We start from the raw sequence: 19026 nt of genomic DNA on the forward strand, positions 1-19026 counted from the left end.
AATTTATACAAAGTATTGGGTTATATTACGAGCTATAATTGATTTTATTAATTTATTTATTTATTTTACCCTTTTAATCCCTATTTATTTCACATCTAGATTTTATTGTATGAAAGTGTTACGATTTGTATTAAAGGTTAAAATGATACTAAATGTTGTGAGTGTACAGATATGATTGAATGATTTTAGTTATATAGCGCTGAATGGCCTTTGATGCCCCAGTGCTTGGCTTAATGCCTAAATCCCATATTCAATTCAATTCATTTCCAGTGTGTAGATCATGCATTGCCAAGAGTGAGGGAGGCAAAATTTTATTGGAAAAGTTAAACACGAGCAAACTCACAGACCTGAATGTCTACCGAGTTCAAGGCCATGTCAGCATGCTCTGACCACTGTAGTTCAAGGTCAGGCTTCAAACCTTGAGGAGCAGTGCAGCGCCTACCAATAATCAAAGCCAATTTACATACAGATGCCATGGTTGCCTCCCCAAGTTCACTGCACTTACGAACTAGTGCAAGAACCTCAAAGAAGGAATACTCTGAATATGGGTTCTCTACGACTTGTCAGGGCTGGAGCTAATGCAGGTTCCTACAGGTCACACGATCCCTGAACCCCTTATTCCTCAAAAAGACTGAAGGCTAATCAAACCACTTGGAGGATTGTTCCTTCCCCCTAGAGTGCGACTATTTAGATCCCGAGACATACTCTTGGGTAAAAGATGATGGACATTCCCTAGCAATATCATTTGCTTCAGCGACTGAAGTGGTATCGCATACCCTTTCCCTCTGGTGACCAGAGGTGGATCAACGGCCTGGCCAGCTCAGTACTTACAAGTACAGCGGAATGGGGACCAATTAAATGCTGACTCGGAACTACCATCACACCTCTAAGAGGGGGGGGGGGGGAGAGAGTTGACAAAATGTGCCGCCGCCTTTTGTGGCACTGAAGGACCCCGAGATGGGGGGAAATGACTGAAAAGGAAGGGAGGACTGTAGACACTTGAATAATACTCTAACCTGGCCGACGATGCAGGTGCTTTGAGTTGGGCTAGACCACTCACCTACTACCATCCCTGAGGATAAAGGTTACCAGGATGCATGGTTACAACAAATCTTGGGGCAAAACCAGGGCATATCTATCATTGGTGGATGGGGTTATTGCTGCACAGGAAGAGCCACTCACTGAGTGAATTCCAAATCATCCAATCCCTCTCTGTTACTCTCAGTGTACCAAGCTTGAGGAGTACCTGTAGAGGTAACAAAGGCTCCAGGCTGAGAAGGGGGAGGAAACAAAATAGATTCATTTGTCATCAGCTTTTGGGAAAGTTAACATGGAAAGTGTTGGAAAAGATTTCTTTGGCTTCACAAACTTTGCCCACATCTGGGAAGGGTCCAACCTACACTCATCACAGAGGTAAGTCTATGAAGTCATGTTCCTTACAAAAGTTCCTTTAGACATAAATTGTTCACATACCTCAACTTTACCATGCCACTAAAACATATTACATTGTTTGCGGTCCATGGCGAGAAGTTTTAAAAAAAAACTATCCGTCAGCTTACAAATGTCAAGAAGCAGTAGTAATAAAGCCTCTCGCAACATGGCCAAAGTCAAAAGTGGTTTACACAAGGTAAGTGTTTGGGACTATTCCCCTTATGTCACATGTAATTAACCAACTACCTTGTTAATGATTCAATGGCTGTGCCAGCTAGTGATGAAGGTTTCCACATTTAAAGGTTGAAATATTTATATTCACTTAGGAACAAGCAAAGTTAATGTTGGCGGAAAAAAAAAAGCAAATGATAAAGTAAGGCCAGAAAAGTAGCATTTGATTGTTCTGGGAAAGGTGTGGTGGTAAAGTGGGTACTGAATTTAACAGATGATGTCAAAAGAGGTGTTTTAAAATACAAAATTATAAAATGCCTGAAATGTATACAGTAATGAGCAAAGGTGGATGAAGAGGGAGTAGAGAATCTTGCTGTGAGAACTGGCTAGCTGTTAGCTAGGGAACAGTATTTCTTTTACACTGGAAAGAGAGTTACACTACTGGCAAATAATTGTTCGCTAGTAGAGAGGACAAAACCTTAAGATCGGAACGTTAGTCCTGTAATGATTTTTGCAACAGAAAGATGGGAGTGTAGTGAAAGAATCGTACAGTATTAAGAGTTAGGAATTGACGAGAAATGTGATGTCCAGAGGGTGGATAAATAGACCGAGAACTAAAGGATTGAGATAGGGATGATAAATTATTCTGACAAGCCATAGAAATGGAAGTGGTGGGATATACATGTACAAATACCCAAGAAATCATGGAGAAAAAAAAAAAAAGGTGATCGATATAAACCTAAATCTGACGTTTAAGGAGGTAAGAGAAGTGGTTAGGACAGAAGAGAGTAGGAGAACTCATTTCATATGAAATCCCATAAAGGGAAAAAGCTTGCATAAAACATGTACAATGTGATGAAACTTATCAGACATAAAATGTTTAAGTAACGATATTCTCTTGCTAATTAGATATTGTTTAATTGAACAATTATCTACTTTTTTTTTTCAAGCTTATAAACTCTAGCATAAAATAACATACTTTTAAAAGTAATAAAATCTTAGAAATGGCTTTATACACTACTATAAATATTTTCATCCATTGTATATATGATTTCAAGTTACACTCAAACACTTTACTCACTTACATTTTAAATAACCAAGAAATCACTAGTTCCAAGCAAACTGGTGGCACTTTTGGGACCTTCTAACAAAGCGGCATAAACCAATGCAGCCCTACTAGCTGATGCACCTCCTATTTCAAAAGCATTACTTAAAATTGATGCTAAAATAAGATGGGTTTGTGCTGGTCTTGACAAAAATATTCTTGCTGCTGCAGTCACTAGATCAGCATGGGAAAAGTCTGAAATGTCAGAGGAAAGAGAAGACATATTCTCTAATATATCCGGAGAACACTGAAGGAAGGCTGACATGGCACCAAGTATATAAAGCACTAGAGAAGGGGCTGTTTCTTGCACTGAACGTCTAGACAGAGCTCTTGTCAGCGCTGATATGAGATCTTGTGGAATATCTGGAACAGTGGATAATACAGCCTCCTTTTTGCTATCAACAATATCATTTTTAGAAGATTCATTTTCTATTCCACAATTGCCCTTCTCTTCAGGGGATGCCAAAGGATCAGGTGATTCAGTACTAATGGCTAGTACTTCACTTCTGCAAACTGGCGAAGACAACACACTTATTAGACACTCCAGTGTAGCTATGACCACTTTTTCAGTGGGAGAGTCGAGGAGTACAATAAATATGTTAACACATAATCTATAAGCAGAAACACTAAGTTGAGCCAGTTCACTTAAGCAGCAAACTGCTTCTTTGAAACTCTGATAGTCACTGCAAAATGGTTTAACTTCCTCAATGAGACTGCAGACATTAGTTTTAGTACTCACTAATGGTAAGACTTTAAGTTTTTGAGTCTTCAGGTAACCTGGATCCTTTGCCCTGACTAAAAAGTATTTAAAATGTGGTCCAAACACATCTCTTATTTCTCCAAGTGTTCTCAAGAAACTAAGAATGAGAAAAGTAGTTTCTGGAATATTACGACTTAAAATCTTACACATGGGAGTTTGTATCATCTCGAGCATATCCTTTTTCAAGTGAGGGTGCTTCTCTGTCCAGTGTAAGAACAATTTAATGCACCCGACTAACACAGCTGGAGCTTTTGATGACAGTAGTTCATCAAGGCCATTCAAGAGGAGAAAAATTTCTTCATCTGTCTTGGGAGAATATCTGGAAATGAAAGTCAGAGAAAAAGGCAATTAGATTAAATATAATGAAAATCATGATACATCTTCAAGGGCCATATTTATTCACAAATAATTCTAAATATCAAAATCAATATTTTATAAAAAACTGTAATACATAATTCTACTAACCTAAGAAGAAGTGTCAAAATATACACAGCATTGCAGTCGGAGAACTGTAAAATTCTTCCCAATAAGTAATGTGCAATATTTTTATTGATAACTATTCCACCTTCATTTTTTAGAATTGTGTCCAATGATATTATTGCATTACTTATAACTATTGGATCTGAGTCTCTTAAACTATCGTACAATCCATCAACTAATCCACTCTCCAATACAACATTTGGTGCGTGGGAGAAAAATCTTGAACATGCCACTGTAGCAGCTCGACGAACCTTGCCAAAAGAAAGAGCACAGGAAAATTAAAAGGTAAAGACTTGAAATATATTGATACTCTAAGATTCTTGTATAAGAAAATTTCATAGAAATATACCATTGCTTTACAAATGCTTATATCTATCTATCTATTCATGTCTATATATATACTCAAATTGGCTTAGAAACATATAAATTATCCTACATTCAGAATAAGGCTGGTAATTCAAGCTCAAGTTAAGAGCCAGACTTTTGTCCTAGTACAGATTATTGCCAATTTAGTCCTGGATTACGATCTCTTTCCTGCTTTGTTACCCATCAGCAAGGAACTTACAGATAATTATAACAAAGATATCAATTATTTTCTTCTAATTCTTTTGACATATGTGGTATTAAAAGATATTTGTTCCCACAATATACAAACCATCGTCCCGTACATAGGAGAATGATAACGCTACCTGTAATACGGCAGTTTAAAGATTTAATGAGGTGTAAACAACTAGCCATTAGCTGCCAGCCCAGTCACAAGCAGGGAAGTAGGAGCCTACTAGGCCTGCTTCTCACGCACAACTCACTTTGATTCTAGCCACTGGTGAGAACGGATGTTCTTTCCAGCTCTCTGGCTATTGGCAGTGTCATGAATAAGGTTATTTCATTAATCACGAGAGAGAGACATAGATGAATTATATTGATACTGTGAACAAGTGCATTAAGAGAAAGAAACATGGTAGTAGAGAGAGAGAGTCAAATAGAGTGGCTAGGATGCTGTTTTTATAGTTTTTAAACCAAGCAGTTAGGATCCAAAGCAACTAGCCCGGACAAAAGAGAGGTTTGTTCCAACACGGAGTACTTACCTCGAACTACTTTCTTAGGAGTATCTGGGATCTCCTCCCTATCCGACCAAGAATTTTGTGCAGTCCCCCCATCTCCATTTTTCCTTGTCGGGTCCCTCCGTGGCGGATGGATACGTGCCCTGAGGCGACCCGGGGTCAGCGCGTGGGTGCGCTACTGGGTCTTTGTCGTTAGTAAGCATCTGGTCGCGGCGTAGATAACATCTCGCCGCGCTCTCTCACATCCCATCCGACCCACCATTGTGTTCCACGTGTTCACTTTGTGTTTTTCCGTTCCTATCCCTTCCTTGTGTTACTTGTGTTGCTTGTGGTTACCCTTTTGGAAGCCCAACACCGTTGTCCCGGTGCCAAGGCTGGTAAGTCATACGGGGCACGGCTCTCTAAGATGAACATTGATCCGCACACGTTGTGCACCACGTGTCGAGGCAGTGTGTGCTCGCCCGCTTCCACGTGTCCGGAGTGTAAGTCCTGGCCGGAACTTTAATGGGCATTGCACGACACCAAGAAAAAGAAGGCATCGAAGCGATCACCGAGGAAGCCTGGTCTCGGTTCTCCGTTAACGTCTCCTTCAGCTCCTTCGGAGAGCGGTTCCCCTTCCCCTTCCCCTACCCAGAGTAAGGGACGAGGTAAGTCCGTTGCGGGGAAACAGCCCATTGCTGTTCCCCATGAGTCTGATTTTAATAAACCAAATTGCATTATTGCCTACGCAGACGAGTGAGGAGTCTGCTGTTGTTACGGGAGTGCTTTCTGTAGATGAGGTTCTGGTGCCCGCAGGACCCGTCTCGAGTGAGGATCCAGTGTGGGGGAGATCAGGAACACCAGCTCCTTACCCACCACAGTGGCAGTGTTTTTCAGGTACAGCGACTTCAGGGGGCGACCAAGACAGGAAAAGACGAGCCACGTGCTCTTCTGACCCCGATTCCATTATGTGGCCGGCGCCAAGGATGCCCTTCAGGTCACCCATGCGGCAAGCGAAGAGTTTTCTGGCTGCTTTGCCTCACGTGGGTCACTGCTCACGCCTCCGGCGCCTTCTGTTGCACTACCTCCTGATTCTATGCAACCCGTCACCCCAGTAGCACAACTGCAATCCCCCATGTTGGTGGCAGAGGATTCAGGGGCCTCGGATAGCTCCTCTTCTTCTTCGTCTTCCTCGGACGATACATCGTCCTCCAGCTCTTCATCGTTGGAAGACTCCAGCGACCGGGAGATGAAGAAAAAGAAAAAGAGGGGAGATGAAGAAGAAGAAAAAGAAAAAGAAGTCGAAGAGGAAAAAGTCGAGCTCGAACTCAGGCCCTTACCTTATTGCCTTATTTCTTGTTTGGATTCCTCCAGGTCCCTCAGTGTGAGGCACCTCGTATATCCACCAGAGAGTTGCTAATGCATCTTCCGGTGTATTTTGCATCTTCCAGTCTTGGATGGTCTGGGATGTATCTTAGGTATTTATCGAGCTTATTCTTAAACACATCTACGCTCACTCCTGATATGTTTCTTAGATGAGCTGGCAGCACACTAAATAGTCGCTGCATTATCGATGCTGGTGCGTAGTGGATTAATGTCCTGTGCGCCTTTCTCAGTTTACCTGGAATGCTTTTTGGCACTATTAATCTACCTCGGCTTGCTCTTTCTGATATTTTAAGCTCCATGATGTTTTCAGCAATTCCTTCTATTTGCTTCCATGCTTGTATTATCATGTAGCGTTCTCTTCTCCTTTCTAGACTGTATAGTTTTAAAAATTGCAGTCTTTCCCAGTAGTCAAGGTCCTTAACTTCTTCTATTCTAGCAGTATAGGACCTTTGTACACTCTCTATTTGCGCAATATCCTTTTGGTAGTGTGGGTACCATATCACATTGCAGTACTCGAGTGTACTACGCACATAAGTTTTGTAAAGCATAATCATGTGTTCAGCTTTTCTTGTTTTAAAGTGTCTGAATAACATTCCCATTTTTGCTTTATATTTAGCCAACAGTGTTGCTATTTGGTCGTTGCATAACATATTCCTATTTAAAATTACACCAAGGTCTTTAATTGCTTCCTTGTTTGTGATTGTCTCATTATTAGGTCCCTTGTATGCATACACCATTCCTTCTCTGTTTCCATAATTTATTGATTCAAATTTATCGGAGTTAAATACCATCCTATTTATCTCCGCCCATTCATATATTTTGTTTAGATCTCTTTGTAGTGAGTTCCTATCTTCATCACAAGTAATTTCTCTACTTATTCTTGTGTCATCGGTGAAACTTCTCACTACAGAGTTTTCAACATCACAGTCTATGTCTGAGATCATAATAACAAATAGCAGTGCAGCTAATACCGTACCTTGGGGCACACCAGATATTACCTGGGCTTCATCTGATTTCTCGTCACTTGCAACCACTATCTGTTTTCTGTTTTGCAGGAATTCTTTTACCCATTTTCCTATTTTTCCCACAATATTATGCTTTCTCATTTTTTTCTCCAATATGTTATGGTCTACCTTGTCAAAGGCTTTTGCAAAATCTAGATAGATCACATCTGTGTCTTTTTCATTTATCATATTATTGTATATGTTTTCATAGTGTGCTATCAGTTGGGTCTGTGTACTTTTTCCAGGTACGAAACCGTGTTGACCCATATTAAACAAATTATTTTTGACCAAATGGTTCATTATTTTCTTTTTTATTACCCTCTCATACACTTTCATAATATGTGATGTTAGACTAACAGGTCTATAATTGCTTGCCTCTAGTCTTGATCCACTTTTAAAGATAGGGGTTATATAAGCTAATTTATGTTTAACATATATCTCGCTCATATCTACACTCTGTCTTAGCAGTATTGCAAGCGGCTTCGCGATAGTGTTTGCAGTTTTTTTTAACAAAATCGCTGGAACTCCATCTGGTCCGGCTGCCGATCCACTTTTAATTTCGTTTATAGCCGTGACAATATCTGCTTCATTAATATCTATATCCGTTAGATATTCAACATTTTCTTCTCTCATTTCTGTTTCATTATTCTCATTCGCAATTCTTGGCGTGAACTCACTCTTATATTTTTCTGCTAATATGTTGCATATTTCCTTTTTTTCATTCGTTAGCCGTCCTTCAATTCTTAGAGGGCCTATTTCTATTCTCCTTTTATTCATCTTTTTTTGCATAGGAGTAAAGTACTTTGGGGTTTCTTTTTATATTTTGAAGTGTCCTTTCTTCTAAGTCCCTTTTTTCATTTTCTTTCGACTGTATAATCTTTTGTTCTGCATTTTCTATCTTACATTTTATTTCCCTCATTTTCCACACATTTTTTTCTTTTGCAAGATTTTTCTTCCACTTTCTAATTTTCTGAAATAAGATCCTTCTGTCTCTTGGTATGCACGTCTTTTGTTTATTGTTTTTTTTCGGTACATATTTTTCAACAATATTCTCCAGTATTTTGTACAGTATGTCCGTATTTACCTGTATATTATCACTTATAAATACATTTTTCCATTCTTTATTCAGTTCTTCATTTATTTCTGACCATTTTATATTCTTACTGTAAAAGTTATATTTTCCATATCCTTCCCAAAGTTTTGTGCGTTTATTAATTCTGTGATCACTTGCTTTGGAATGAACTATCAATTCTATGGCATTGTGGTCTGAAATTCCCGTGTTATACACTATTATTTCTTTAACATAATTCACCTCATTCACAAATACTAGATCTAGGACATTTTCCTTTCTTGTTGGAATGTGGTTTATTTGTTGCATATTATGTTCTAATAGCATATCTTGAAGCTTTTCAAATTGCCTCTTATCTTCTGCGCTACTATTACTCTCTTTTTTATATGTATACATACAACCACTTTCTTCTATCCGTTCTTTCCAATCCACGAAAGGAAAGTTAAAATCTCCGGATAGGAGTATATTCCAGTCTTTATGGTTTCTACATATATCATCTATTTTTTCTATTATTATGTCAAACTCCTTAGTATTTGGGGGTCTGTAAACTACAATATTCACTAGTTTTTCAAATTCAAATTCTACCGCAATCAATTCACATTCTGTGTTGCTGTATTTTTCACAGACTTTTCCTTGATTTATGTCTCTTCCATATATTGCGGTTCCCCCTTGATTCCTATTTTTTCTGTCTGATCTATAAGTTTGGAAACCCTTTATCTGGTCATCACTGCCAGTCTCTTGGGAATACCATGTTTCACTTATATTTAATATATCTATTTTTTCAATTTGGGTTAGTTCTTCTAGGAACTCTATTTTCCTTTTAGAGTTACTCGTGACTAAACCCTGTGCATTCATCACTATTATGGTTTGTGTTTCATTTCCATTATTTAATATTGGTAATAATATGGATTCTCCCATGCTTCCTTCCTGTTCTGATATGATGTTCTTTTCTTCATTTCTCGGAATTCTGCCATTAAAAAATCCAACTTTTCCATAATATTTGTTCTTTCGCCTTCATACTTATTTTTGTGTGTAAACCTGCAATTATCCCCATATCTGCACCAACCCCTGGCATTATATATGCATTCTTTGTAGTTGGGCTCTATTTGAGGAGATTTAGGTTGAAAGGCCTTTTTTGGTGCATAGTGCGGTATATACGCGGCCTGCTTTTTTGTTTCTTTTTTTGTTTCATTTTTGTTTTTCTTTTCAGTTTGCTGAGTTTTCTTACTCTCATTCATAGTTGCAGGATGCATATATCGACATTTTTTGTTGAAACTGCATCCTTTTCCTTCTTTTAGGGTTTTGCATATTTTTGGATGGAGATCTCTGCATTCGTCTCCATATCCGTCTAAATACGCACATTTACCATATATTTCATAATTATGGCATATCTTTGGATGCTTGTAGTAGCATCTTTCGCCAAATTTGCAATTCCCTCTTTTCAGCCTATTACAGACTATATCTTTCTTTTCTTTTTTTTTCTTGTTCTTGCTCTTCCCTAAAAGTATGTAGGTCCGGGTAGTCTCTTGGGTCTATTATTTGTTTCCATCTGATAATTTATTTCTTCATAAGTATGTTGTTGGATGGCATCATAAGTTATATCAATGATTTCCTCTGCATCCTTACACATATCCTGTTCATTTTTCTCTTCTTCTTCTTCTTCTTCTTCTTCTTCTTCTTTTTCTTCTTCTTCTTCTTCAACTAATTGTAGCTTTAGTCTCGACTTAATTATATTTTCTATCCAGACTAAGCATGTTGAGCAGAATACCTTTGTGTGTCTATTTTTTATTTTTTGCTGTATTTCAGCACATGTGGGGTGTGTTGGAACATTACAGGCATTACATTTTTTAATCAGTTGTTGAGGATTATTAATGGAATACCATATCTTACATGTATTACACCATTTTGGCATTCTTTTTCCCAATGCATCAATCAGCATATTCACCATATTAGACTTGTTATTGTTCTTTGATGGAATGTGTTGATTGATGTAGACTTTCTTTATAAGTCTCTTTAACATTTGGATCTTCTTTGGAATTTCTTCAATTATTTTACTGATGTTTTCCGCAGATTTGTTCCAGTCTATTGGATCATGTTGTTTCAATATGTCTGCGAATATTTTTCCGTCACACTGGTTGGAGTTGTTAGTGACATCTGTTGTCAATCGGTCGAGCTCCTGTTTCGCCAACTCATGAAATTTGCCTTTGCTGACTCCAGCGATGTCTCTCCACGAGTTGCCTGTGTTATACAATGCCATCTTGATTAGATTTTTATTAATTCACAAGATAACTATCCTATGCCGACGATTTATCTCACTTTTCTGCCCTCAAACTAATCACCGACTATTCACGAAAACTTGTAGCTATATTTCACTCGATAGCCTTTTTGTTATCCGCGTTAAATCAGGATATTTTTAGGGACGCACAAGTGTTCACTTCACCGGCACACAAATACAACTCAGAGAGTGGCTAAGAAAAAGAGCAAAAAGAAGATGAGTTCCTAAAAGAAGAGGGCAAAATTAGGTAAAAGTAGTTTTTCCCCCTTGCGGGTCGAACAGGGCTCTAGCCGCTCCAGTGCCTTCCTCGGCGGCTGCTGGAGCCACTACCGTGCCTTTGCCCAGTGTCTCTTCGGCTCCGTCATCGCTTCGGATGCAGCCGTTGGCACACACTAACTTTCCCTTGCCCGTCAAGTCACCGGCTCCATCTGTTCAGCAGAAGGCGCTGACTCAGCCCAGCAGCATGGTTCCCATCCCCAAGTCTCACCGGCTCCATCCAGGCATCGGATGCAGCCGCTAGCACAGGATGGCAGTCACTCACCACGGATTCCTCCGGGAGGGGGTAGACCCATGACGGCTACCTCCTCATCGGGGGCTCCATCCATGATGGCGATAGCCACTCCGTCGAGCCGGCCGGATGCCAGGGATACGACCGCCCCCACGGATCCATCCGTGATCGAAGAAGCAGCCGACACGGAGGATCAAGTGGTAGCGGGCTTAGTGGATGCTGGAGACTTCGCCTGATGAAGCATCCTCTTACAAGAAAGTGTTAGCACTTATACGGCATCACCACAGGCTAGATGAACCCAAACCATTCTTAGAGCAGGCCTGGCTTTCGGGTTTAGGTAGGATGGTGGACAACCCGGTACAGCCGAAACCATCCTTGACCCTACCAGTGGCTCCAGACGTTTCCCTGGGCATGGACCACGTCGACCGTTTTGTCTCGGGACACAAGAACTCCCTCAGGGCCCAAGAATCCTTCAAGCTCCTGCCTGAGCTAAGGACCCAGAAGAAATTTTATGTGCCAGACGGACTGCCTGCGGGCCCTCGGACAATGGAAGAAGCCGTTGTGGCTCTGAGCCAGGGCAGCATGGATGACAGCATCCTTACTGCTCCAGTGGTCTTCTCACACGCAGAGGCCAATATGATGGAGGACACGTCTCAGGACATCAATGTGGCCTCCTGGTTTCTTCACCAAACCTGAAGAAACGAACAGATTCTTGACTTCGGGCCTCAGCCTGGCTGTCCTCTCCAAGTACTTCCGTACTGCACTGATAGGGCACAGCCGCAAGTCCTTGGGGTTATCTGAACGTGGGATTGCCAGCACCGAGAATCCTTCAAACTTGGGGTCCCAAAGTGCTGGGTTCTGGGTCTTGGCCACGAAGGATGGAACGAACTTGAAGGTAGCTTCACGCCAGCCCTTCGAGTGTGACACCTCGTATGAAAGTCCATGAAGCTCCCCTACTCGTTTTGCCGAAGCTAGTGCCAACAGGAAAACTGTCTTGAGAGTGAGCTCTTTGTCTAGGATGTCCTTTAGGGGTTCAAAGGGAGGCTCTGACAGCATCTTCAGGACCCTAGCCACGTCCCACTGGGGCACTCTAACCGCTTGCGGAGGGCATGATTGCTCAAAGCTCTTGATGAGCATCGAGATGTGTCTGGAGGAACCTAGGTCGATGCCCTTCAGGAGGAAGACTTGACCTAGGGCTGCTCTAACTCCTTTAATGGCTGGGATGGACATGATTTACTCGTCCCTGAGATAGACTAAGAAGTCGGCTACCTCCGGGACCGAGGCTCTCAACGGCTTGATATTCTTAGAGGCGCACCACCTCATGAAGGTAGCCCACTTTGCCTGGTACACAGCGGCTAAAGATCGTCTCAGGTAACCCGACATTCTCGTTGCCGTCTTCGCCGAATAGCCTTCCTTCCTCAGGAGACGCTCGATAACCTCCACGCGTGAAGGCAGAGGGACCGAGGGTTCTCGTGGAACCTTTGAAAGTGTGGTTGCCGGAGCAGGTCTGACCTGTCCGGAAGGGGCCAAGGTGGAAGGCGTGCCAGTTCCTTTAGGTTTGCGAACCACTCTCTCTCCGGCCACCAGGGCGCTACCAAAGTCATCCACAGGTTGCTCGCTCTCCTCACCCTGTTGAGAACTTGCCTGAGCATTCCGAAGGGAGGGAAGGCATACACGTCGAGGTTGTCTCAGGGATGTTGGAAGGCATCCTCGAACGCTGCTCCCGGGTCTGGCACAGGAGAACAAAACACGGGGAGCTGTGTGTTTAGTCTTGTGGCAAAGAGGTCTATTACCGGCGAACCCCACTTCTGGATCAGAGTCTTGGCCACTTCTGGGTGGAGGGACCACTCGGACCCCACCACCTGACCCACTCTGCTGAGGCCGTCGGCTAGGACGTTCCTTTTCCCTGGAATGAACCTGGCTGAGATCTTGATCTGCTCCCTTTCGGCCCATTCCAGAAATTCCAACGTGAGGCCGCACAACTCCTTTGATTTTAGTCCTCCTTGCTTCTTTATGTATGCTACTACGGTGGCGTTGTCGCACATCAACGTCGCGGTGTTTCCCCGGAGCTTCTGGACGAACTCCAGACACGCCCTCTGTACGGCCATTATTTCCAGTACATTGATGTGCAGGTTTTTCTCCTGAGGTCCCCACCTTCCTCTCGCTGTACTGTCGAGGAGGTGAGCACCCCAGCCCTCCTTGGAGGCGTCCGTGAAGAGGAGCATCTACGGAGGGTCGGCCGCGAAGGGTATCCCCTTGAGGGTGTTCGAATTGTTGATCCACCCCTCGAGGACCTCCTTCGTTTCCGTGGTCACTGGAACTACTTTGTGAGGGGAGTCTCTCTGGTTCCAGGCTTCTTTCAGGTTCCACTGAACTCCTCTGAGCTTGAGTCTCCCCTGAGGGACTAGCTTCTCCAATAACACGAGGTGACCTATCAGTCTCTGCCAGTCCTTGGCCCTCCTGGGCTGACCCGACAGAAAGGGCCGTAGGATCTGGTTCAGGTTGTCTAGTCTCTCCGCGGAAGGGAATGCTTTCGCCAACCGGGAGTCCAGGACCATCCCGAGGTAGGTCATCCTGGTGGAGGATATCAATTGGGATTTCTCCAGGTTGATGGTGATATCCAGGACATTGCAGAACTGCAGGAGCTTCGCGCCTTGCCCCCTCAGTACTTCCCTTGAGTCTGAAAGCAACAACCAGTCGTCCAGGTACCAAATCAGGCGGATGCCCTGTTCGTGTGCCCAGGCTGAGACTGTCGCGAAGATCCTTGTAAAGACCTGAGGGGCTGTGGATAGACCGAAGCAGAGGGTCTTGAACTGCAACGTTTGGGTACCCCATTTCACTCTTAGATACTTCCTGCTGGAGGGGTGGACAGGGATCTGGAAGTATGCGTCCTTGAGGTCTATCGACATCAGACATCATGAAGTCTCCTTCCCTCAAGGCCGCTAGGACCAACTTCGGAGTGTCCATCTTGAAGTCGGTTTTGCACACAAACTTGTTGAGGGCTGAGAGGTCTATGACTGGTCTCCATCCCCCTGTCGCTTTCTCCACCAGGAAGAGTCTGCTGTAGAACCCTGGGCCTGGGTTCTTGACTGGCTCCATTGCCCCTTTCGCTAGCATAGCAGAGACTTCTTGCAGGGCTGTCCTTCTCAGGGGGTCTTTTGGTGCCAACCATTCCGCCTGTAGACCTGGTATCAGAGGTGGGGGTTCCGCCCAGAAGGGCAACCTGTATCCTTCCTTCAGGACCGTCACGGTACACGGATACTGCCCGTGGTCCCGCCATGCTTGCCGAAAATTTTTGAGGCATCCCCCCACCTGAGGCTTCGGCAGGAGTAGGGGGCCTCCCTCCCTATCTCCTTCGGGAGGCATGGCCCGAACGCCCTCTTCTGGAGGCAGAGTAGGAGGGCCTAAACGTTGACTGCGTGGTTGCAGATCCCCTACGGGAGGGCTGAGAAGGCTGCTGCCAGGACGTAGTAGGAGCGTCTCTCCTGGGCTGGTTAATTGAGGCGCGAGGAGGAAGAAGGACATCCGAAGGAGGTATCCTATGGTTGGGTCTTCTTGTTGGAGGAGGTATCGGTTCCCCCACATCCTTTAACTTTCTCACCCTCTCCATCACTACTTCTACTTCCTTGAGGGGGAAGACAGTCTCGCCCCACAGTGGAAGACTCCTTAGGGACTTGGCTTCTCTGTCGGGGAGCCGCCTTACCAGTTTGCTGAGTACAGTGTCCCTTTTTCTCAGGATCCAGTTAGCGGTTTGCGTAATTGGCTGAGAGGACAGGAACTTCAGGGCCTTACCTCCCAAGCTAATCAGCTCCTTCAGCAGGGCCTGATTTTCCGGAACCGCTAGGTCGTACGAAGCTTGGAACGCTACCAGCGTGGCGGCCCACCAATCCCGCCAGGATGACACATGCACCAGGTCCCTGGACAGCTCCTCCATCATGGCGGTCTCCGCTGGCGAGAAACAAACCGGGGCTGTGGTCGCCCTCTCTTCTGCTGCGCCTTGTCCCAAGATGGCGACTGCTGGTTCTACTGCGCAGGGTCTGCGTGGTGGCCTTCCGGGAGGTAGAACCGCGACTGAGTCTTTAGGCCCTGGAGAAGCCTAGAGACTCTTGGGGGCCTCCGCATGGTTAGCCACTACCTTGCTCACATGTGCCAACCCCAGCTTCACATCTCTAGCCACCGGGAGCGCTAGTGAGGGGTTCTGTTAAACGGGGACATCCACCATCCTGTTGAGGCTCGAGAGCCAGAATTTGTCAGACGAGGGCTCCGGTTCATCCGGCCTATGGTGTCGTCGGATGAGGCCTATGACTCTACGGTAAGCGGAAACCTCCGCTGGAGAGCCTTCTTCCCCATCCTCTCTCTTGTCCGCGGGGGGTCCTAGTTCTCGTGACGGCGGACATCCGACGGGGGGAGCCATCCTCTTGGAGTGGTCCAATTCCTTCGCTACAGGCCGTAGGACGGGCATCGCCACTGGGACGAAGGTCTCCGTCCTTGATTTCTCCCTTTTTCTGGAGGACCAGGGGTCCGCGGGCTTGCCCGTCGAGGAAAAGAACCTCTCTCGTTCTGGACGTCTCCTTGGAGATCTTGAAGCAGGAACGCGGCTGCCAGACCGAAGGGGCGACTCTCCCCGCTGGGTGGGTGGAGTCGGAACCTTTGCGGACCTATGCCTGTCCCTCGACGTCTGATCCAACGTGCTCCTCCGTCGGTCAAATCTGCTCCCGTCGATGAATCCTACTGGTGATCGGGGTCTAGGGAGCCATCCTGAGGTGCCCGCGACAGCTGCCGCCCCCAGGAGTTGGCTACGTGGGATGGAAACCCGCACCCATTCTTTCTCTGGCGAAAGACTTCTCCTGAACTTCCTCCTGGGGGACCTTGAACGTCTATCCACGTGGCGGGGTCTTGAAGACGAGCGCGAATGTGATCGTCTCCTGCGAGACCTATCCCGTTGCCTTCTATGGTCTCTCGGGGCTCCTTCATCCGACGAGTAAGAGTAGGCCTCAAACGAGGAAACCGAGGATCTGTAGGGTCTCGTTGGAGGGTCCGAAAGTCGACGTGTCGTTGTCGGTTCTGCATGGGGTCCGGCCGACGACGCAGGCTCCATAAAAACCGCTGGGAACGACGCTGACGGTGTTGGAGGGGAGCGGGGGAGCTCCTTGTTGGGGAACCAGGCCTCAAACTCCTCTTCCATTCTGTGGGGTGATCTTGAAGAGCGTCTTGGGAGGCGCCCACACGAGGGCGTCTGATGGCGGCGAGACATCCTTCTCGGCGTCACCCTCGGCTGCTGACGCACCTGAAAAGCCCGCCCAAGAGGCGGGAGAAGAAACTGCTGCCGTCTTTCCCCACATAAGATCTTCCGAAGATACGGGGCCCGCTTTTTCCAAGGCCCCAACCCCCGAAAACACACCCGTCCCTCCCTCAGGCCCCCCACTTGCCTGGACAGAAGACACAATACCACTGTCTGGTAATTCAGACTCCTGGGGAAGGGCCACCGGCCGCTTCCCCACAACAGACTTACCTCGACCCCTACTCTGGGAAGGGGGAGAAGATAGAGAAGCTCTATCCGACAGGACGCGGGGCGAAGCGAGAGGCGAAGAGACGTTGGACTTCCTCGGGGACCGTCGAGAGGCTTTCTTCTTTATCGTGCCGTAACGCACCCACTGCACTTCATTCCAGGACTCGCACTCCGGACACGTGGCTGTAGGGGAACATACACTGCCCCTACACGACGTACACAAGGAGAAAAGCGCCACACGATTTGCCGGCCATAGGCCCAGGGTAACGACGGGGCTGCTCCATAACGCACTAGTAATATACCGCGAGACACAGGAGCACAGAGGGAAAGGAAGGGAAGCACACAAGGGACCACGTGGGACACAAAGGGTCGCACTGGGTTAGAGAGAGAGCGTCTGTGTTAACGCCGACGCGACCAGAAACTTACTGAGGAGCGAGACCTGAGAAAGCATGCTCCCTGACCCCGGGTCCTCTCTGGGCGCGTATCACTCCGCCAGAGATTACCCCGCATAGAGAACGGCAATAGGGTAAACTACACAAAATTCTGGTCGGATGGGAGGAGATCCCAGATACTCCTCCTAAGAAAGTAGTTTGAGGTAAGTACTCCGTGTTGGAACAAACTGTATTTCAAAAGAAATTAGCAAACTTAGTAAAGCTATATCATCTTGGAAATTACTTAATTTCATAATTATGAGCAACATTCTTCTAGAATTCAATAGGATCTGATAATTAATCTTCCATTATGATTTTTTTTTTTTTTTGTTCATCAGCGTTTCTATATTTATTTAGCTTTTTAGGAGTGGATATCCAGCGATCAACTTTTCAAGAAATTCATCATGTCCTCTCTGAACTTTCCTTAAAGCATCAATAAATTTCCAGAGTGAAGGATGATGCATTCCTAGCTCATATTGAAATGTCAATTGGCAGTTTCAGCGTGATTGTTGGCATGATCTTCATTAATTACTGTAGAGCTCGTTCCATAAAAGGTCCATACCTCGGAACCAAAAATAAGGAGTTATCCTTGCATTTCGACCCCTATTCAGTTGTCTAGTATAAGTATCCTCAAACCAATGGAACAAGACTATTAATTCATCAGGAAGAACTGGTGCTAGTGTATTACAGTAATATTATTACCACTACTACTGGCTAAGATACAACCCTAGTTGGAAAAGCCTGATGTATAAGCCCAAGGGCTCCAACAGGGAAAAATAGCCTTAGCGTGAAAAAAACAAAACTACAAGAGAAGTAATGAATAATAATATAAAATATTTTAAGAACAGTAACAATATTGAAATAGGTTTTTTATATATAAACTATAAAAAACTTAAAAAACAAAAGGAAGAGAAATAAGGTAGAATAGTGTACCCTCAAGCAAGAGAGCTCTACCACAAGACAGTGAAAGACAATGGTATAGAAGTTATGGCAATACCAAAGACTATAGAACAATGGTTTGATCTTGGAGTGTCCTTCTCCTAGAAGAGCTGCTTACCATAGCTAAAGAATCTCTTCCACCCTTACGAAGAGGAAAATAGCCACTGAACAAGTACCGAGTACTTGAGCAAAGAAGAATTGTTTGGTAATGTGTGTTGTCAGTTCTCAGGTAAATGAGGACAAAGGAGAATGTGGAAAAAATAGGCCAGACTATTCATTATGTGTGTAGCAAAAGAAAAATTTGCTGTAACCCTAGAAGGGGATCCAATGTAGTACTGTCTAGCCAGTCAAATAACCCAATAACTCACTAGGGACAGTTACCTATGTATTCATCTTTATTTTCTAATGGAAGGAAAGAGTGCTATAATCATTTTACCCATTAATACAGTCAGAATCAGTTTTATAGAGATCTGATAAACCCAATGAAACATGACAAATTAGTAGATAATTTGTATTTTTCCTAACCATACAAACCTTAGCTATTTAATTAGGGTATTACTTTCGGCGTAGCTGAAACGACGAGCCATTAGATTTTTAATGGGGGTTTACTACCCTCTCGCTAGTTAGCGAGGGGGTAGGTTGGGGTAGCTAGCTACCCCTCCCCCCTCACACACCGGTGAATAGTTCACTTTGCTTAAGAGGTAGGACTTCCCGGGGGACAGGGCTGACGGGCAAGTTTTATTAAATAGCTAAGGTTTGTATGGTTAGGAAAAATACAAATTATCTACGAATTTGTCATTTGTTCCGTAACCGAATTACAAACCACGCTATCTAATTAGGGTGACTTAACCCTTAGGTAGGGTGGTAAGTCCCAGCCGTACTGGCTTTGGCTTTTGCCCGGGGACTCGGTATCTGACT

At 44.5% G+C, this 19026-nt stretch overlaps 1 protein-coding gene across 1 annotated transcript in view; it reads right to left on the reverse strand.

Annotated features, from left to right (window-relative positions):
- Positions 1-1101: 1101 nt before the first annotated feature.
- The window catches only part of LOC137658182 (AP-4 complex subunit beta-1-like), a 70485-nt gene continuing 52560 nt past the window's right edge, over positions 1102-19026 (reverse strand). The window contains exons 5-6 of the mRNA XM_068392863.1: positions 3933-4198; positions 1102-3786 (exon numbers count right to left, since the gene is read on the reverse strand). Of these exons, the coding sequence (XP_068248964.1) occupies positions 2691-3786; positions 3933-4198 (1362 nt within the window). The 3' untranslated portion in view covers positions 1102-2690. The remainder of the gene's footprint in view (positions 3787-3932; positions 4199-19026) is intronic.

The sequence above is a fragment of the Palaemon carinicauda genome, chromosome 1 (assembly GCF_036898095.1).
Source record: "Palaemon carinicauda isolate YSFRI2023 chromosome 1, ASM3689809v2, whole genome shotgun sequence".
Taxonomy (NCBI): domain Eukaryota; kingdom Metazoa; phylum Arthropoda; class Malacostraca; order Decapoda; family Palaemonidae; genus Palaemon; species Palaemon carinicauda.